The sequence below is a fragment of the Haemaphysalis longicornis genome, unplaced genomic scaffold (assembly GCF_048455015.1).
Source record: "Haemaphysalis longicornis isolate Haplotype H1 unplaced genomic scaffold, Haemaphysalis longicornis Haplotype H1 scaffold_7, whole genome shotgun sequence".
Lineage (NCBI taxonomy): Eukaryota > Metazoa > Arthropoda > Arachnida > Ixodida > Ixodidae > Haemaphysalis > Haemaphysalis longicornis.
In genome coordinates, this window is record NW_027526422.1 from 65,912,380 (window position 1) to 65,934,219 (window position 21,840).

The 21,840-nt window shown below is 47.2% G+C and overlaps 1 protein-coding gene across 24 annotated transcripts in view; it reads right to left on the minus strand.

The window, feature by feature from the left end:
* LOC144145839 (uncharacterized) overlaps positions 1 to 21,840 on the minus strand; it is an 80,216-nt gene that overhangs the window by 36,952 nt on the left and 21,424 nt on the right. For 22 of the 24 annotated variants that reach the window (XM_077677619.1, XM_077677618.1, XM_077677613.1 and 19 more), the window contains 6 exons: positions 16,944 to 16,976; positions 16,516 to 16,746; positions 15,037 to 15,456; positions 11,080 to 11,186; positions 7,294 to 7,408; positions 3,700 to 3,984 (listed from right to left, as the gene is read on the minus strand). In XM_077677619.1, coding sequence (XP_077533745.1) covers positions 3,700 to 3,984; positions 7,294 to 7,408; positions 11,080 to 11,186; positions 15,037 to 15,456; positions 16,516 to 16,746; positions 16,944 to 16,976 — 1,191 coding nt within the window. The remainder of the gene's footprint in view (positions 1 to 3,699; positions 3,985 to 7,293; positions 7,409 to 11,079; positions 11,187 to 15,036; positions 15,457 to 16,515; positions 16,747 to 16,943; positions 16,977 to 21,840) is intronic. The other 2 variants (XM_077677625.1, XM_077677624.1) reach the window with 1 other exon arrangement.

Genomic DNA, 21,840 nt, shown 5'->3' on the forward strand with positions numbered 1-21,840 from the left:
CAAAGCAAACGCTTGGTTTAGTCTGGTTGAGTCTTGCTTACGCTTGGTTAACCTGTGAGGCAGCTGTATTGCCGACCTCGGCTCAAAACCGTTCGGTCCCGTGCAACGCTCGCACAAGGAGCCCTGGCTGCGCTTTCATTCACGGCGAACGCGGCGTTCCTCTTCGCCGGGCGCAAGAAGAGTCACGTAGCTCGAGACGACCCAGCGGCGCATGCGCTTATTCGGCTACCTATCAGATGAGCGGCCCCGACCGCCGCCGCTCAGCGGATCAGAACATGAAACCAAAGTCTAGTTCTCTGAAAGTACACAAAGTAGTATTTGTCTTTATGGCCCCTTTAAGCATGAACTCAAAAACAGAAATGCCTGCAGAACCTTCAACTCAGTCTTCATGTATACGAGAATTTTCACACGAAGAATAGTGGTTCTTGAATGGTAAATAAATGTCACACTGAAGTCATGCCATGCATAGAGTTTCACACTAGTATATACTAGAGGGAAATCTGGTGCCACTGTCCAGGGGAGCCCCGCTTCAGCAAGCGTTCCGTCATGTACCGGACAGACTCGTTCCACTTGTTTTTGGCATAGTTCAACAACAGGCTCAAAAGTTGCCTCTAGCCGCAAAAAAGCAACAATACTGCTGTAAAAGATCATTCACATTTATTTTGCTCTTATAAAATTGAATCTCCAAAAATATTTATGTCATTGAATATTTAGAAGCTTCATGCACAATGAACAAGAAAAAATGTTACCCTTTTTTGTTGATTTTGGCTTCGAGACCAAAAAGAAGCCATATGGGTAGCTAAGCCAAGTAGGCAAGGAACGTCGCTAGCTGCAATGGCGCCATCCTCGGCGGCCTGCTACTGCATCGCCAGATTTCCCTCTAATATATACTAGAATAAAACTATGACGCCATCAGCATTTGCAATGATGATGCTTAGCGGCTTTCCTTTGTAATGGGGTGGTGTGGCACCGCGAAATTAGTCGTAACGCCACTGTGTCGTAACGAAATTAGTCGTAACGCCACTTGAGATACCTCGCTCAAAAAAAGAGATACCTTTTGAAGAAGAGGGGAGGAAGACGAGTGGAAGACACCACCTTCTCATTCGTCCCTTCCCTTTTTAATCCCATCACGGGCAAAATAAAAGTTTCTACTACTACTGCTACTCTTTGGAATTTTCGTGCCAGTCTGACTTTCTTCGTATTTCTCCCCAGACCCTTCTTTGCCCTTTTCACGCCAACATTTTAACCTTTTACTAACCTCTACCCACCGGGCACCGCAAGAAGAGTCGGAGCGAACCTGGCAACCGCTCCTCACATACGCCGACATCACCCAACACTATCGACTAGCGAGACAACTCTATCCCCCAGTCACCGATCAGGCCACGAAAGAACAGGAAGTCATCCTGAGACAACTACAGACTAATACCTACCCCCACCCAACACGACTACACGCCATCCACCCTACTCTTTACGACCCCCTATGTACTCACTGCCAAGCACCAGGCACGCTGTACCATATTGTCTGGGAATGTCAACGGAACCCAGACCTTCCCCCCATCCCCAACCCCTCACGCGAGCAGTGGGAGAGTACGCTGGCCAGCTCTTCTCCTGAAACGCAGCTTCTGCTAGCGGAAAGGGCGAAGACAGCCGGTCGTACCAACGGAGTCTTGGACTGAAGACCCCGACCACAAATATGCTCACTTCAACTGTGAATAAAGTTTCTCTCTCTCTCTCTCTCTCTCTACTTTACTAAACTGGTCTCTTTACTGCGCCCTCTGTCGTGTTAGAGAATATTAATTATCCGTCTTGTTTCTGACGTTCCCAAAGGTAGGGTGCACCTTTTATGTTTATACGATGGCAGAACAGAGAGCTTTCAATGTGCTGCGTGCAGTCATTATGAAGCGATTTTCGCTGTCCCATCTAACCAGTGCATAGACTATCCCAAACACAGCGTGTTTCAAGGCTCCGCATCATGAACAGAATTGGTGCTCCTGTTTACTTTTCTCCAAGAAAGCAACGCCAGTAAGGGATGTAAGGATATCGTTATAGCAATTCTTTTCAAGGCAAGGCGTCAGTGTTGCTCCAGAAGCGCCTGCTTGTTCCTGACGGTCATATTCAATAAGGAATACACACGAGGTGTTAGATTTTTGTATCCAGAGCGCCATTTGCTTGATGGCACCCTTAGGCTTATTTTTCCATTCACATTGATTTATCCTATCCCACCTCTGTGCGCATGTACAAGAAAGAAATATTTTACCGACCTCAGAATAAAAAGAAATATCGTTTAGGCAGCGTCATATTTTTTCATATTACTAGCTAAAATTGTGCCCTTTGTACCTTTGTAAAAAAAGTGTATGCAACAAATGTTTCATCACAAACATTTACTTTGCATTTACGGGTTTTACGGAGTATTTTTATTCACAAATACGCTTACACAGGCCTCACCACTCCTTTAACCATTCACAATATCTGACGCCCCAAATCGCACTGCCGGCAAATGTATTGCGTGGAGACATTCTTCACCCACTTATGTGCATTTGTCTTAATAAACAACGGCCGACACGATAGGAATACCGATATTCACGACACTAATCTGCCAATATAGAAGACACTAATCAACCAACCCTTAACCGTTATAGACCGCTTATTTGAACACTTAAGTCTACCTGAATGACCATCATTGCTGGAACCTTGAAAGCTAAGTGAGTAACCGACAGAACGAAAAAGACATTGACCTAAATATTCAAAACAATATTGTGGACACTTAAACATGCAAGGCAAACTTCTCAGAACTTAGTATGGCGAGGCAACTTGAACGTTCTTTATTGTCAAGATTTCTATTGATCTTACAATACCTTACGCTAAATTTGACAGTATGTTGCAATCAGTTTATTGGCGTGTTATTCTGGAACCAAGGAACAATTGCTTGGGATTGGGTGATTTAGTTCACGTAGGCTGCATATTTCAACTAGAACGAAAAACCAAGGATGGTAGAAAGGAACCACAGGCACAATTTTGTTCCGTGCTCTCGTTATACCGTGCTTATTTTATCATTCCATTTGAAATTCCCAGCCAAGAAACAACGCAACTTATCCTAAATAAACCAGTGAATGGGACTAGAATAAGAGACAACAAGCAGTGCGAACTAGGTCAACGCAGAACATAAATTGAAAAGCAAATGACATCACAAAAATGTTCAGGCCACAGGTGATCAAATAGAAGCATAAGTCAAACACCCGAGATCACTGGCTGATAAAATGACTGAATGCACACAAGAGGGACTAGAAATCACGGGCCTGCCTTTCGGGGCCATCAAGGAAGTTATGTTTTGTTTGGGCGAGGCTGCCCAATTGGAACGCACAGTAAGGCTTTGACCATTACGTCCCTTCCTTAACAAAATAGCCGTTCAGCTCTGCAAAAAACTTGCGCCGTAACACATCCACCCTGGTTAGGCAAGTTATAGGTGTCCGCTTTCTGAGCAGGACTCCTTAAGAGCAATGTTCTCTCGGAGCGCCAACGTAGAAACAAAAAGCGAACAGAGTTAAAAAAAATCAATCATATTACACATTATTTGCAACTATAAAATGTTTCTAATCAAAGAAAAACCCCCATACAGGCAGGACGTTTGCTTAGATATTAAAGGGGAAATAGTGGGGCATAGTATTAACCCCACAGATGGGGAATAGTTGCGACCCTCACCCCGACTACGTCCTCGCCGTCGTCCACGCTGTCATCCGAATCGTCCGGCAAAAGACGTCGTACTGCGGCATCGGTGCCTGCCACGACCCGAATAAACTGCTCGCAAGAGCTACCGGGGTGGCTGGCGGCGCACGGCACGCAGTACTCGTTGTTGCACGAGGGACAGTCGATCGTTTCCACTCCGGGCCGGGCGCAGAACTTGCCGCCACAGCCTTCGACCGGACAGCGCAGGATGGGCAGGGACAGCAACTCCTTGCGGCGTTCCTGTTCTGCTGGACTCATCACCTGCACCATTTGCAGTGTGCACACATATTTCGAGAACCTACCAAAAGGATTCCCATGGTGACTTACTGAGTCCTTCGAAGTCTAGACCCAGCAATTCAAGAAAAAACGTGTGCGCAATGAACATGAGAGAGAAATGAACCACCGTGACAAGGGAAAGGGAGGGGCGAGTCCGCCTCAGCCATATGGAGTATCTTACACCCTACACCTTTGTTATTTAGCTCTGCACCGTTACCGAGTTGGAATTTTCAGGGGATGAAGCACAAATGTCAGTTACCACAAACCGCCCTACTGAATGCCAGCTACCACGTAGCACACGGCTGAGCTACAAAACGATATGGAAGTGTGGTTCGGTAGTGTGTGTGTTTGTTATCGGCTGGTTCGAACACGTGGTGACCAGAAAAATACAATCTTTGTGTGTATAAAGTAACGCATTTTTAACAAATCAACGAGTTCAATGTGACCGCTCATCCCGTTTGTTTCGCACTTTTCCCCAACCATGCAACTAAAGTCTCAGGGATTTTTAAACAACTGACGCTTTTTGTTTGGGGTGGGTTGCTTAACAGAGGATAAGCAAGGCTGTTCATCACTCAAACCATGGGGTGAGACCTGCGCAGGCTGAATTTTGTGAGGAGGCAACGACAAGTACGCAGTCGTTCCTGCCAAAATTACGCCATCCACCACCATGATGTATAAAACGGCAGTTCTGCTCGGACAGCAAATATCAATACGCTGTGCACGAAAACGGATTCAGAGGCACGTGCAGCCAAGGTGGAAAAACAAACTTCCCTGCCCAGGCGCACCGCTAGCTCATATCACGCCTCTCGCTTCTTCGCCCTAGAAACATTCTCAGTGGCCCACCGGCACGCCCTGACCCAATTTCCAGTTAGGGCTTCCGGCCTCCTCCTTAATAAAGCCATTCATTCATTCATTTCCGCACCCAACATGTCGCTGCACCGAATTCTAACTTCAGCCGGCCACTTGCTTCTCGCAGCCACCATCGTGTTTTGTTCGGCCGTGATGGCACCTTTCCACGAATGCTTGAGTCGTTTGCCTCAAGAATGGGGAAGGCTAACGCGTTATTGAAAATTTGCGAGCCCGCAGAGCCGGGCCGGATAAAAAACATCCTTGCGGATTTTCATGTGGTGGTCACCTATCAATCCACGAATTACGAGAACTTCAGAAATTAGAGTGCAATAGTGCTGGTAAGTATGGTGAAGGACTACTAACGCCAGATTATAAAGCCCGAGCCTCGTTTACTACTTAAACTGGCTGCACCAAATATAATGATCATCATTATCATCAACAACAAACACAACAACAACAGCCTACTTAGGCCCACTGCAGGGCGAAGGCTTCTCCCATTGTCCTCCAACAGCTCCTCTCCTGCGCTACTCGAGTCCACTGTTGGACACCGAATTTTCCTATTTCATCCCTCCATCGTGTTATTGGCCAACCCCTTTTTCTAGTCCCGTCACTAGGTATACACTCTTATCTTAATTGTCCACTGGTTGTCAGTTCAACTCACTAAATGGCCAGCCCAAGTTCATTTCCTTTCTTCATTTGAACTATGATATCTCCTACCCGAGTTTTTTCCCTGATCCAGGAAGCTCGTTTCCCGTCTTTAAGTGTTACTTCTGTCATTATTCGTTCCATGGTCCGTTGAGACAATCTAAGTTTGCTTTCCAGTTGTTTGGTAAGGTGCCAAGTTTCAACTCCGTATGTCATCACCGGCAGTACGCACTGGTTGCAGATTTTTCTTTTGAGCGACAGAGGTAGCCTTTTCATTAGTTGGAAGTGCTTGCCGAATGCTCCCCAGCCCATACCTATTCCGCGCCGGATTTCTCTTGTGGTTAGGGCTAGCGCTAACCATCTGTCCGAGGTAGTTGCATTCTTTTACTTCTTCTAACGCTTCGTTTCCTAAGCTGAAGAGGAAACCAAATATGCCTAATCCAATTCCTTACACGTGCTCAGACTGCAGGCATCTCACTAGGGGGATGGTAAACGCGTTGCCTAGGAATACAGGGCCAAGACGAAGACGCACAGGGGACACTTGTTCCAGGAGTATTAATACCGAGCAATGAGCGAGGAGGGGAAACAATCGGGGAGACGTTCAACGAACTGTCGTTTGACCTACTACTCCCCCCTGGTTTAATGTCAGGCCCTTGTTGTACCTACACAAGTCCGCGTTTCCCCCTCGCCGAACCCTTCCTTATAGTAAGCCAAATCGTCACCCCTGGGAACTTAAGCATTGGTTCATCACCATCTTGTCAAAACATTCCATAAAACTGCATGCTTCCCGCTACCTTCACAAATCCCTCCACGCACAAGCGTGTCTTGCAAAGCAGATACGATCAACAATGCTATATCTTCGAACTTGTTTAGCATATTCTTTTTGTACAACACTGCAGCAGCACGCGCCTCCACCTGCGCAGCCGCTGGCTATTCGCAATCAACGGAAGTGCAACTCGGGGCAAGGCTTTGGTTGCCAAATTGGGCTGCCTGACTGGTGTGCCTACATGATCGACACATGTAGGCAACAGCGCACCAACAAAGGAACTGACAGTACTGTTGTGGCCTTGTTTTAATAGCGGAGCTGTTACTGGCCGTAATATCGCTGTTGCAGGAAAGAATACCAAGCGCTCGTTAGCGCGTGCCTCGCGGCGACCGCCAAGCGCCCCCGGCACGCGCAGGGGCTTAGCAAAAAAAAAAAAAAAACTAGCAAAACCGCCGAAGAACGAGAAAATTGCCAGCGCTCGTGAGCACGTGTCTCGCGGCGACCGCCGAGTCCCCGGTTTGCGCAGTGGCTTTAGCAAAAAAAAAAAAAAAAACTCCAGCGCTGTCGTCAAGCTCTACCGCGCATTGTTAAAGCCCAACAAGAACACCTGCGCTAATGCTAAAGTTGAAAAGACAGCCCACTTGGGAGAGCTCACCGCGGCCGCCCCATTCTCTCGAAGCCATTATGGATCAATGGAGGCATGGCTACCAGTGTGCCGATCCCTCCCGAGACGAGTTGCAGATCCCGCCACCGCTGCTTCGAGTCGATGACGAAGAGCTAGTGGAAGTCAACAATGCTGAGGATCACTTTGCGTCCACCACTCGCCGCGAAGAAGACGACGTCCTTTTCGATGAATATGACGACGATTACTAGCACAGCAATATGCAACTAAACAATGATAGCGAAACTCAACTACGTGTCCGGCAATGCTCACCTACAACCACTCCACCGTTGAAGTTTTTCATTTTCAACAATAAAGCTATTAAGTATTGGTCAATAAGCAGCTTTTTATTTATCACCGAGACGGTACTTACTTTTCTGAGCGCCGACTCTTGGATGTGGGACTCGCAGCGAGGGCTCCCCACCGGCACCACAGGACACAGCACCAGGTACGTCAGGGAGTTTACCGCCGCATCGTGCACGCATTCCCTGCGATGTCGAGACGCCAAAATAACAGCAGAACACATGACAGTGTGCCAGTACAGTCCTAAGAATCTGGAACAGCGATGGAACGCTATAAGAAGAATACACATCATAGACAAACTAGCTCTGGCACCAGATTATTTATTTATCCAGTCGTTGGTATGCAACCCTCACGAAACAACTAGATCAGGTTCCAAAACGAACCCTTCGTCCTTAATTAACGATGACAGCTTCTGCCCTCATCGTTTTATTCCCACCTAAGTGAATAAAACGTGTCACTTTAAGGTGCATGTGACAGGAAACCTTCAGAGGCAGGCTTCTGTCTCATGATTGTTTACAGCTTTTGTAGTTGACTGTAGCTAAAATGTCTTGTTATTGGACTGGAATCATACGATTACGCAACTAATCATTAACAAGTTACTCTTGGAACTGTAGCAGCTTTCTTCATCTATTTTGTTAGTAAGTTGAGTGGTTGTATACATAACGTCTACGAGTATCAAATTTCTGCCTGCGAATCGAATTCGAATAGAAAAAACTGACTTCCAATCGGATATCTGTGAATACTACAAATAATACGAATTGGAAGCGAAATGAATAAAAATTTTCGCACGGAAACCTTCAGCGGCAGACTTGTGTTTCATGATAGTTTACACTTTTTGTAGTTGACTGTAGTTAAAACGTCTCGTTATTTGACTAGAATCCTATGATCGTGAACTAAACCTCATTAACAAGTTAATCTCAGGTCTGTAGCAGCTTTTTCCCGTGTATTTTGCAAATAAGTTAAGCGGTTGTATTTGTAACGTGGACGAATATAAAATTTGGGTTGGGAAATAAAATACGAAAGGATAACTTACTTCGAATCAGACATTTGTGAATGCAAGTAATAAAAACTGGCCGCCAATAGAATTTAAAAAATTCGCATACAAATGTGTTTGCTTTAGTACATATAAATCTTCAAAACATGCCCACAAAATACAGATAACGTAGGCAGTTATAACTTCACTCGTACAAAAAAAGTAATGGAAAATATTAAAGAAAAGATGGCAAAGCAGAAAACAAGATGTTGTCATTCATTTCAATCGAGAAATGGGGGTTCCTCCTCACAATGCTATTAATATAGCAAGTACATTTGACTGGTGTCTCCAGTCATTGAAAAGAAGCCTTCGCCAGACATATGCTAATGGTTGGAATGGCCAGTAAGGTCCTGCAAGCATTGGGAAGAAGTTACAACTCTTGATTTCTCACTTATTTTCCTATATCGATATTGGCAGGAAAGTTTTTAGGCTTATAAATTTTGCACAAGTAGTGCTTTACTTCAGCTGACATGTATCCCGATTGTTTCTAGCACAGCTTTCGCGTGTTGGGCTTTTTGCACAGCTTTGGTGTTGCGCAGAAAAGCCAACTCAAAACGGCATGCCATGCAGTGAAACTGGAAAGTTCGCATGACCTGCGGCAAAGCCGCCTTGGTAAATTTCAAATACATTCGAAAAAAAAATGAATACTTCGAACAGTAAAAGCGCGCTGCGAATCGATTCGAATAGCAAACCCTAATCCGATAACTGTTCCAAGTTGCGAACATCCCCACGCCGCGAATACTTCGCCCTTCCAAGCTTAAAGCCCTGTACACTATCGTCCTCCCAAAACACTATCGACTTTCGAAAGAAAAAAAACAGTCACTGGCGTCCCCACCCACAGTTTTTGACGCCAATCACTGAGCCAGGGAGCGGAGTGCTGGGATGAACCCCCCTGACTGTATTTATGCGTGCGTGTTTTCATTTTTATATCTATTTTTACTATCTTTAATATCCACCTTTCTGACCTCCCCTCCCATCTCTCACACGAGCACGCGTTCCGGTGTGACCCCGAGATGTGACAAATTACCCTGCTGGTGGACCTTCCTTTCGTCTTTTTCTTGACAACATTCATTCATTCATTCTAAAGACAGTAATAGGCGGTACCTCCAGTTCACAAGAGTACTCAGACTACCCACATTGGTTTTACAACTGAAGTTAAATGCTACACTCTCGAGACGCCCTTGTCACACCATGCAACGAGCCCGTCATTTTAATTAAACTTTTCTATTCAGAGTGCTCATCCCATAAATAAATGAATCACCACAGCCTAAACGTCAAAATACAAACATCCCCACATAACTGAAATAGGCATTCGCCAAACTTTACTGAATACGCCAGTCTTCATCCAGGTCTTCAGTTTTTTCTTCTTGCACAGTAACAACTCTTTAACTCGAAGTCGTAAAATCCGCAAAAAATTTCTACATAACCGGAGTTTCGAGTTAAGCAACATGCCGAAAATATAGTTGCCAGGTCACTGAAATAAGAGCTTGTGCTGGTGACAAGAGCTCCACTGCACAGCGGTGCTTTCGTAATTAAGGCAAAATAATTCCCAGGAAAGCATTGTTATTATTGCGAAAGAAAGAACTGCGTAATGCTCGCCTGTTTGGCGTTCGTATTTGGTCCCAGGAACACCTTAGTGTTGCTTGACACGTTGGATAGAAAACGGCCGCAGTGGCGGTAATTTCAAATTTGCCGCTTTCAAGCGCATTTCGCACGTAGTGGAAGCTAAGCGTTGGTACGGAGACCTTATCAGCTGCCTGTAGCGGATTTGACTTGCGTCCTCTCTGATAACATTTCGAGATATCTGTAGTCCCCCCAAAAAACGTTTCGAGATAAGGGGGGCGAATACATGACACCGATGGAAGGTAAAAGCACGGCGAGGAAAAGTTTCGACTTAGCCGTTATTTAGAGATATGTGGGCTCAAGATAACGAGGGATTACTGTACTTATCTTGCTGAAGTGACTCAATCCCAAGAAGCTTGCGCCGCCGGAGCATCAACCTTTAGTTATTGTTTCAGCCATCAAGGAGAATACTTTTGGCCCCGGAAGGGGATTCGAGTCAGGAGACAAGTCAGTGTAAATGGGTGCACATGGCTGATTCTTGGTGAATAACTCCGTCTAAGTGGGGTATCGGCTTTCATGTAACACAAAAAAAATTCAAAATTGCAGATGCACGTGCAAAGAGGTCATTTGTGCTTTTTCCGCATGCCCAGTAGGGTTTCTGCAGAACCAAAACCGACATTCTGGGCTCAAGGTTGTTTTTAGCTAAAATACTCTTCCTACCTTCATCGCCCACCTGAATGCGAAGATGAAGTATGAAGGCATCAGAGGCGCGAAGCCTTCTATGAGAATATTCGTTGTAATATTGAACATTGGAAACATGACAAAACCCCGGGCAATAGCAATGAGACTAATGGCCAAAATCTTCTTGCAGTCCTCCGACGAAAATATAGCGTTTTTAAATTTTTGGATAGGTAAAATATTCACAAGGTGGCTTCCCAATATTGGAAAGCTATGACAACATGAACATTCATTGCTGCACCGTTCCAATTGTGGTTGGGCTTGGCACATGCCGTGCATGGACTCCTTTCTATGGTTTATTTTACGACTTATTTATGACTGCTTGTTAGCCAAACGAGGTTTAAATTATTCCGGAAGCGCTTACGAATGCACATTTCTGCGCAGGCCATGTTCGGATGTGCGCCACATTAAAAGCGCAGAAGGTGACACGCGTGGCGTTGAAATAATAAAATGTCCGATAACCAGAGTGCATATCAGTGGAGTGATGCCACGTAAAGGATGGGATCTTCGACAGTGCCTTACGGGCAGAGGAAGTGGCCGCATGACGATACTTCGATGATCTCTTCGTACGAGGACTCCACCAGACAATGGCAACACTCCAACATAACGGCCTCGTTCGCTGGCTGCGCCTACAGGAAGAAAAAGTTAAGGGAGACACAGTTTTTGTCAAACGTCTATAAACCCCATCTTGCGTCATTAAACTGCAAAACAAATTCTGCAAATTTTACACTGTTGGCATGAATCCTGCTGTTCAATTTTACCGCGTTAACAATATGCAGCTCACACCTCGGAATGTTTCGTTTCGTTCGTGCGACTTCCAAAATTACCGTCCCCAATGCGCAGAGCACCGCATACCACGGAGGTGTATGGACAAACACAATCCGCTATTTTTTTTTTTAAAGTTCGAGCAAGTCCGTAACCAACCGAAGGGTTGCCAACATATTACTTTGCGTCGTGCATGCTTTGCGACCATGAAAGTACTCTCACGCTGCGCACCCACCTCCCAGCGCGGATCGGTCCAAATTGTTTTCTTGCTTAGATCCTATCTTGTTTACACGGAGATTTGTTTGCTCCACCTCAATCACACTACTCACCCCAGGGCTGCCAATCAAACACACGACTACATGTATTGAAGCACAGCGCGTTAGTCATTCGTCTTCCGTAGTAGATTGGTACATATAGGTCGAATTTAGGTGGAGCGGTTTCGTCACGTTCGTAGGTGCACGTGCAAAACAAGTCAATGCTTTAGCCAATGTTTAGCTGTTGAGGCGGAAGAACTAAAGGCCTACGTCTGATGTATGCCACGCCATCTCGCTGAAATATAAACTGAGCGCATAAGCTACCCTTTTAGAAATTAAGAGAGCGAGCCTTACAATGTTACCAAATGCCCAAACTAATAAAGCTACACCAGTTATTTTCTCGGCGGCAATTTTTACACTACAGCGCCATTGAGTAGGATTGGATTTCAAGGGAATAACTCAAATTGCAATCAGCTGGCTGAGTGATTAGCTGACGTCTAGAGTATACTGGAGGAAATTAGAAAACAAAGAAAGACAGAAGTAAGGAAATGAGGAAAAAAGAAATAAATAAGTAAATGAGAAAATACAGGAGCAAGGAGATAACAAAAAAAGGGCAGCATCTCCACTCCGTGGATGATGGCCAGGGTGCGGAGTACGGGGACTCGAAATGACATCCGAGTTGCGCCCCGAGTGGCATCCGATTTGCGCCCCGACCTTCATTCGATTTTTGCCGTGAGTTGCACCTTGATTATTCCCTAAATGAAGCTGCAACTCCCGGCTCAAATCGAATTTCGCTTGATTTTCGCTTGATGGTTGTGTGCGCATGGATGGACGCGGACGGACACTGGGAGGTCCTAAGGTACTCCGCGCCGTTACAGGCGAGGGGGTAAACCGTCTCACTCTCCGAGCCCAATATGTGATAGGCATGCTGAGCCACCAAGATCAACTCAGTCCTATTTCCAAGAAACTGTGGCATTTGTACATAGTGTGCATAGTTTGCTTGGCCGACACATGACTGGTTCCCTCTTTTGAACGCTTCTGTGTGTTTGCCTGAATTTTGATGTACATGTGCTTCTCATAACTTCAGTGTATTCTTTTGTTTGCTTGTATTGCTCGAACTGCAACGTCTGAGCGTGTTCTCTCATGTAATAAAGAAAAAAGTCGTAGCCCAATGGGTAAGACGACTGACAGTGTCTGGTCTACCAGACACAGGCTCGAATCCTGCTGGTGCGTGTGTGATTTTTCGCGATTGTAAATGCTATGCGCACGGACGCGGACGGACATTGCGTGGTCCTAAGGTACTCCTCACCTGATAAAGAAATAAAGAATTGAGAAACATTGTAAATAAAGGTAGCGTGTTGTCTTTTGTAGCATGGGAAGGCTGTAATCAACAGCAACTAAACGAGGCTACAGCCAAAATGCGCCTGTTAGTTACTATCGGCCCTCCAAGGTGGCGCCACAATATCAGCTCATTTAAGCCTACTTTCGATACTGTAAGTACGCCAGTGCCTTGCTATATTTTTTGCACATTTTTACAACGACTGGGTTTAGTAGCATCGGCCGGCGGTAGTTCCGCATGCAGTTTACGCGCGCATTCGCAACTTCTGTTTATTCCACAATTCTTACTGGTATAAATATATTCGGGAAGTTTAAAGCACAAACATCTCATTTTTCGGGCTTGCAGTGACTTCCTAATAATCGTCGTTCAATTTCGTTGCCCTCAGCCAATCGCATAAGCGTGCTGTCCCTGCCATGCGTCATGGTTTTGGAATGGGAGAGTGGTTGGCGAGCCGCCTGTATATTCTGTTGTCTTCATTGTATGGCTCATTTGAGTGATGTTTGCATGAATTTATTATGAGTGTCACTCCACCGAGGCAATCTTTTGACTGAACTGAACTGGCGTTTTTTTTTTTTCTTCATAACCCCTTTAAAGGGACCTTGCAGACAAAACGCAAGTTTGGATCATTCAAACGATTGCCTCGTTAGAATCGCTTTTAACGTAAACTTCGCTCGAATAAGCGATATAATTATGAAAAAAGGGAATGGCCATGCGACCCACTAGCTCATTTCCCACAACAGAACCTATGATGTCATTCCAGACAGCTCTGCGATTGGCTGAGGCCGGCAAAAGCAAACGCCAAGTAGCAGCGCTTATAAGCGTGTCGAACGAGCTATGTGAGCTTAAATTTAGGGCACATTCTTTTTAAAGCCCTAAGAATGGTGGGACAAACAGTGGAAGTTACGAAAGTACACCTAAACATACCAGTACCGATGCGTAGTGCTGTTGGTGCTGCGCGCACAATGCTGTTTTAGATGCACAGCCCTGCGGCACTTTAGGGTTGTGTCAGACGACACTGGCCGATCGTCGTAAGCGACGGTGTCTTACGTCACCATATTTGTCGAGCGAACACCATGTTTTACGAAACGGTTATTTTCCGACACGAAATTTTCGCGTTACGTTTTTTTTTTTTTTTTCACTGCTATGCGTGCCTACCAGCCCACTAATCATAGAATGACACATTAGACGGTTGAGCGCAGCCTAAACATTCATTTACGGCGTCGTTTATTTGTGTCAGTTTTGGTTTCGACAAAACGAATGCCGGGCGGTCGCCATAAGAGGAGGTATCACGTGACGATACCATTCTTGCCGTACCGCTGCCGCTCTGGACGCGCGAGCGAGCGAGCGCACGTGCGCGCCCAGACCGGCCGAGGCCTTCACCGTCCCCACGCGCCCGGGCAGCATGACATCGGTCCCCAAACCATGACGTGTACACACGCCGGAGCAGCGCGCGCCAACCACAGCCAGCGCATCGGCTTCGTCACGGAAACCCCGACGTCGGCTGTTTGGGACAAGTAGCAAATAATTTCATGTAGGCCGCTCTGGGCTTTCTCGTGCGTGAGAAGATTAAAATGGATTTTAAATATGTTACGCTGAACGGTTGGTGTTGAAACATGCTGGGAGATATCTCCTGATCAAAATTAAGCATTTTGCATAGTCATCTAAGCTTTGAAATTTCGTGTCAGTACTCCTTTAACAAAAACAAGCCAGTTACAAATACGATCAAGAACAGAAGCCGAAAACGGCCAGCCGTGGTATGGTAGCGCCATCTAGATTGACTAACCGCAAACGAAGCTCCCCAGCAGATATGTCATCATTGCAGACGTCACGAAAACAATATTTGGCGGAAGAATCAAACGTTTACCTTAAATTGATTGATCTGTCAGGGAATAAAGCATCGTTTGCTTCCGGACAAGCGCTGGGGGTACCACAAAACACGAAATCTTTCGAATAAAACAAATTTGTATTTTGTCGGCATGGCCCCTTCAAGTAATAAAAGTGTCCCGCTGCATGTGTTTCGGCTGCAGCACAGGGGCCCCTTACTCGCGTCTATCTTCGTTTAAGACAAAGTGACTATAGTCCACGGTGTCAACATCGTTTTTACACGTCAGCCCTACTCACCTCACTAGCTGCGCGTTGCACGAGGATGGCATCCTGCTTCGGTGCATCGCGTCTGGCAGGTGCCAAAGAAGACGCAACAAATGACTGCAAGACCTCCTCTGGGCGAGTGCTGCCGAAACGTCCGCTCGACCTCGATCCCGTGCTACTTTCCGAGATGTGAAGCATCTGCTCAGTTTCTGCAGCCAGCATGGATGCAGTTACAGGCCTCGAATGTTCCTCCCCCGCAGAAGAGCGGCGGCGATTGGCCTGGTACACGGCGCACGTTTCGAACTCGTGCACAGCGCGGCACTGGAGGCATGTGATGCGTTGGCACAGAGGACAGCTCAGTTGCAATGCGCTGACGCCAACAAAAGCAATGAAGCGGCAGCGTGCACCGGCGCAGTGAACTTGAATCTCTTCCTCCTGAATCGGTGGGTTCAACTGCAAATAAGAGTAGTGGAGGCAAGTTCAGCAATCTGATTAGCGCACTATGACACTGTGTACTCTAAAACAGTAATTTTCAAATGGGGCTACAGCGGTCCGCTAGGTCTTTGCAGGTGTCCGCGAGGACTTAGCAACACTCGCTCTTTCTATGTGTCTCTCGGTCCCTCCCATCCTTTCTTTTTTGCCAAACCTTGTCGACAACGCAAAAATGTGGCTTTTCCGCGGAAAATATACATCTAACTTCTCGTCGTAGCGCACGCTTAGCGTCGGCTTTTTGCAAGACAGAATAGCTGTGCGAGAAAGCCAGACAAACGAAAGACAAGCATGCAATAGGCTATGGTTTTGCGACCTTTAGGTGCAAGAGGGAACTGTTTGGCAGTTTACAGCAGTACAGACGGAAATAAAGGCGGGCATTGAATAGGCGTGGTTCTACAGTGCCTGCAAGTGCACGTTTCGACACGGATCAGCCCTAATCATTGTGGGGTCATCCACCTTTTGTGCAAAATTCAAAAGGTGTGCACACCCCACTCATGGTTGAGAACCATTGCTCTTGGACATGAAGGCAAGAATAAAAGGCCTTACGGTGTCGTCAAAGCAGCTAGGTGTACTGGTTCGCTCGAAACTGTGGCACGCCCACAACCTTACACCCAGCTGACTGACTTCCTATTACATATTTAGTTGGCAACGAAACTCCTTGGTAGAAACTAGCTTTCGTGCTTTGTCTTCATTTTATTATTTCATCAGGAACGAAGTTGTCAAAAGCACAAATATAACCAGGACTGCCAGTAGAACACTTCCCCCCACCCGTAACAACGACGTGAACATAAGCATATTTTTTGTCGTTCAAGGAGAACAGCGGAGGTTTGAAACCTTTGGCTTCATAATAGTCACAATCAAAAGTAAAATCCCCGATGTATCCAACTTACTAGTGACAGCGACCCACCCGCTTAAACTACCCATCCATCAGCACTCATTCTGGTCACTGACATGTCCTGCTTGGACAGCGATCTAGTTCCCAGTTTAAGTGCAGAGTGAAGAGTGTGCGCGTGTGCTTGCCTGCTTTTGATAGTCCTCGCAAGTAAGGTCTCGGTGGACGGCCTTGCACAGCAAGCAGGTAGTGTTGCGACACTTGTAGCAGGGTAGCTCCGTCTCATCCACATCAACCGATACTTCGTAGCCGCAATCCTCAGACGCGCACTGCACAGTCTTTTGCAGCCTGGGCGATTCCGCTTGCTTTCCTGCTGACTGGCTAAATGCAGCCCCAGATGGCGGTTGTACAGTGGATGGCTGCAAACAAGCAATCTATCACTCTAGGCATTGAATGCAGACAGTCGGTGTAGTTCATGCAATGTCCTTTTGTGATCGCCTGGGTTAGACACCGTATTCGATTTGGGATAATTTGAACATACGGGTATTGTTAAAGAGAACAGGAACACAAACTGTAACCTTGTTTAATTTGCACAGACTAGCCTTTGGTAACTCACCCGACTGTATTCCACATCGATGGGCGTTTTCGCCTAAAAAGAAAGGAAATATGAAAAATGTTTTGAATTTCGTGCTACACGACGTCAGTACTAACGCAATATGGAAACACTGGAAAGTTCTCTGTTAACTATATACACGTTAGCTTTTAAGTGGTACGATTAAAAGGGAAGTCGGGACACCAGTACAAAAAGCTATGTCTTGGCGGTACCTTTGCCGGGCACCTACAAACAACACAAACAAGGTCCTGCGGCGTCATAAGGACTGACCCAGAATGTGCCTGGCAAGTCACCCTTCATCATCTAATGCTCCAGTCTGGAGAACATTCAAGCAATTGAATGTGGTCATCGCACCCTGCATTTAGCAGCTTGCGCGCACTAGCGTCTAGCCAGACACTATACGCGTTTGCTTCTCTCGCTGCAAGTACTTTATTTCCCGCCCTTGACACCCCAAAGTGCCTGCCGGCAACAGCTTGTTCGTTGCCCACAGGCAGAGACACTGGAAAGATCGAAGCCCCCTTCTCAATGGCTGAACTCTTGGCAGCCGTCGACCGTGCCAAGCCGTGCACTGCATTGGGACCTGATTGCAGTCCTTATGGACTATTTAAGAAGAGCACAGAGGGCACCACATTTCAGGTCATACTTTAAGCCGTAAATACAGCATGAACTTCAGCCGCGATTCCTGACTCTTCGCGTTACGCGATAAAAGTCTCTCTCCCGAAGCGCGGCACAACACCGGGCTGCGTTTCTCGCCTTCAGCCAATAGCCCTTACCTCGACGATTGATTGATTGTAAGGTTTAACGCGCCGACGCAACGCAGGCGATGAGGCGCGCCGTAGTGGAGGGCTCCGGATTAATTTTGACCACGTGGGGATCTTTAACGTGCGCCGAAATCTCGTACACACGGGCATTTTTGCTTTTCGCCTCCATCAGAAAAGCGACCGCCGCGGCCGGGAATCGAACCCGCGACCTCGTGCTCAGCAGCGCAACGCCTTAGCCACTGAGCCACCGCGGCGGGTCCTTACCTCGACGATATCCAAGCTGATCCAGCGTATGCTCGCTACACATCTTACTTTGTGGCTTAAGCCATATTTAAGGTATCATCCTGGAAAACTTAGATTCCTACCACAACTGGAAGCCGAAGATGGGCTGCAGCATTTTTAACACGAAAGTGTTTATGCCAGGGTACACAAACATAACCGACGTCATATCCGTCACGGAACTGACATCACCAGAAAAAGTTCTATTGGCGCGGCGGCGATAAGTGTCGAGCCTACGATCACTCCGGCCGCAACGGGAGGTGTGAAACTCTCTACCAACTGAGCCATGACGTCATGCCCAGGTACGAACACGCCTTATGCCCTTCCCTCTAACTTGTCCATTGAGATAGTGCTGCTGTCTAGGAGAGGTGAAGCGAAGTAGCGCGTCATGACGCTAGTGAGCGCCGATAGTTGGCGCCTCGATAGGGCAGCGTGTAGCAGCGGAAGCTGCTCTGTTTACCCGTCCGTCGCCTATGTGGAACGCCGCTCATCTTGTGGAACGCCGCCGCTGTGTTCAACAAGCTGGGCTCGTCCCAATTCGCAAGCATATGTTGTACACGCCACGGAGCAGGACCAATGTGGTCTTACCTTTGCCTAAGCGACCAGCCAGCAGAACGTCGCTCGCCAAGCACATCCACAAGACTCCTGCCAACCCGCTAATCATGCTCCTATCGCTATAGCATATTGTGACATCACCAAACGCTTCGTTGACAACCTGTTCGGTTTCGTTCGCACGGTAACCGAGTACCTGGGGTTTCAATCGGATTTACGCAATGCTCCGACGCGTGTAATCCAGTGTCTAATGTTGATGCGTTTAACGGTGCCACACCGACGAAATATAAATAACGATGTGCAAGTTTATATCGATGCACAATAAACATTCAAATGCTCCTGTGAAGGCACATTTCAGTTTCGTGTTTTACCGATTCCTATAAAAAGAAGCACCAACCATATTTTTTTCTGATGTAGTCCTGATCGGAGGGTGCTCTTGCCTGATTTGAACTGTCATAGCAATGGATATGCAATGTCAACTGCGAAACGATGGTTCGGATCCTCCAGTAGATCAATCTCTTCAGTCGTGCTTGTACATACACAATGTCCTTCTTGCCCCCCCTTTCACTGCTCGCTTGGCCGGGAGAGAGACGCTTCGCATCGTGGCGTTCCACAGGGCTCTGTGTAGGCGCCGGTGTTGTTCAATATCGCCCAGCTACACCTAGTCTGGCTGTTTGCAGGAATACCGGAGGCGTATTACATCATGTATACTGACGAAATTGCTGTGCTGTCTAAGCCCCTTGGCCTCTCTGCGAAATAAAACGCGCTACGAACATGACAGATTCCTGGTGCGCCCAATTAGGCGGGTTGAACTATCAGAAGAAAAAGCGTCATACGTGTCAGTGTCTATAACCATTGGCGCCGTCGACTCGAGAATCAGTCTTTCCGGCGTTTATTCAACAACAACCTCTACAGGAAGACCCAATTATTGGAGTGCTGGACTTCGAAATTCCTTCGTCTGGTTATTTGGATCCATGGGTGAAGAGGGCAAAAGAGCACGCTGCACGGACCATTTACCTCATACATCGAATTGCGGCAAAGCCTGCGGGGGGAGGTGGGGGGGGGGCGCACTAGCAGTGTTTGCCTTCTTGTGAGGTCCGTGTTAAAGCTCTTACTCGCGTACTAGGTAAATTCCACCATCTCATCATAAAGGGCCGGGATCGCCTTCAAGCTATCAGTCGGGATACCATGCCGGCTAATACTAGTCTGTCCCGAATGGCCCTAATAGAACATTACAGACTTAGGACCAACTCTACACGATTGATGAGCTGATACAACAACGCCGCTCTGCCCGTTCCTGTAAAGACTCGATGATCGGAGCATCCGCTGCGCTAGTCCGGTACTTGGGGCATGTTACACCATGTACAACATTGAAAGGTTCAGCCGTTTGTCTGTGGCAGCGAGCACGACTAGCAGACAGCACACCAACGGTGGGCTCCGTCACCCAGTACCTCGCCAAGCAACGACCCAAGTCTCGGCTCAATGGCACCGGGCACGTAACAGTGCAAAGTCGCGACAGTTTTTTCGCAGCAGACATCAAAACTTGCGAGGACCTTATGGACACCAGTTTCCATGTGCAAGTGCGTCTCCTAATGTCGGCTGGTTACCCCGCAAACGTGGTCGTAGTGGTGGCCGACGCAATTCGCTCAAAGCAAAGACGGGCTGGCATCGGGCAAAGCGACCAAGATAACCAGGCGACCCACCAAGCTAACAAGGTAGTGGTTGTTCCCTACCTACACGCGGCATTTCACACAATCTTAAAAAGATTGGTGGAAAGGTTGACGTCAAAATTTTGATGTCTGCCCCGGAAAAACTGTCGCGGCTTTGCACTGTTACGTGCCCGGTTCCGAAAGAAAAGTGCGGGGTAAGGCACCAAAATCAGTACGTTGATTTCACTGCGGGAGCGGTCTCCCATTGTCTTGCCATAGGGCCTATGTTGGACAAACAGGACGGTGCCTTAATCAACGCCTCCGTGAGCATGCCAATCGAGCGGAAAAAAAGCACGGACAGGAACCTCGCCAGTCACTGCCAGAACTGCAAGTGTTCCCCTCGATTTGATGACTGTACAGTTGTCTTTCGCGATCCCGATCAGCGCACACGGGAGATTGTAGAAGCGGCTGAGATACATCGTGGGGGCGAAGATTGTGCGAGTATGACCTCCGTATCTTTATAAGCGAAAGAGCTGACCTTCCTGGGCACGCCCATGGCATAAGGAGCGTGTGCGCGCCTGTACAGTGCGCACATACTCTAGTTTAGGACGATGCGCACATGCACTGTTTTTTTTTCACTTTTGCGTATATATATATGTTGTTTTTGTAAATAAAATTTCCAGTTGAAAGTACCGCTTGTCCTTGTGTCGTTCGTCTTCTGTCTAAATTTGTTGCGCTTTAAATTTGCACTATGGAGTACCAACTAGCTCGAACCCTCCCGTTGTTAAGTTATGTCCCTACAGAGCCGCGGGAAGAGGTCATGCTTAAAGCCTCCCGGTACCACCCAAAAGCCATACTAGCCCTAGATTTAAAATGGGCATTCGATATTGTCAGCCACACAGCCATCCTCAAACAACTAAACTAACTGAACTGCGGGCAACGTACCTACACCTACGTTCGAGACTTTCTTGAGGGTCTATTCTCGAGGTGGATGACCTGAAGTCAGATCTGGTTTCTCTCGGCAACAAGGGCACACCCCAGGGTGCCGCCCTCTCCCCCTCGCTATTTATCATAGCGCTCATTGGTCTCCCTCCACTCCTGGCTGCCAGACCAGGCACAGGCCATGAATTATATGCGGACGATATTACCATATGGGCCAATAATGTATCAGTAGGGGACATGGAGAAGACTCTACAACAGGCAGTTGACATAGTCATTCAATACGCACGGCAGTGTGTACTAGAATGCTAGCGGCAGAAATCGGAGCTGCTTATCGTTTCAGCAAGGAAGAAACTCTCTCCTGGGTCGCACACCATCTCCCTGCATATGAATGACCATGTAATTGTTCCAACTCCACAAGTCAGAATTTTGGCATCCTTTTCCATGCGGATCACTCGAACATCCAACTGCTTAACAGACTTAGGAACACTCCAGGGCGTCTCCCACATGATCCGGAGAATTAGTACCAAGACGAGAGGTATGCGAGAGGAGGATGTACTCACGCTGGTTCAAGCCTTCGTCATACCTAGGGTCACTTACTCCCTCCCCTACGCCGTACTCTCCAAGACAGAAGAGGACAATCTGGAAGCCCTGATACGCAAGGCGTACAAAGTAGCATCAAAACTACCCGTTACCACCTCAACGCAGAAACTCATGCGG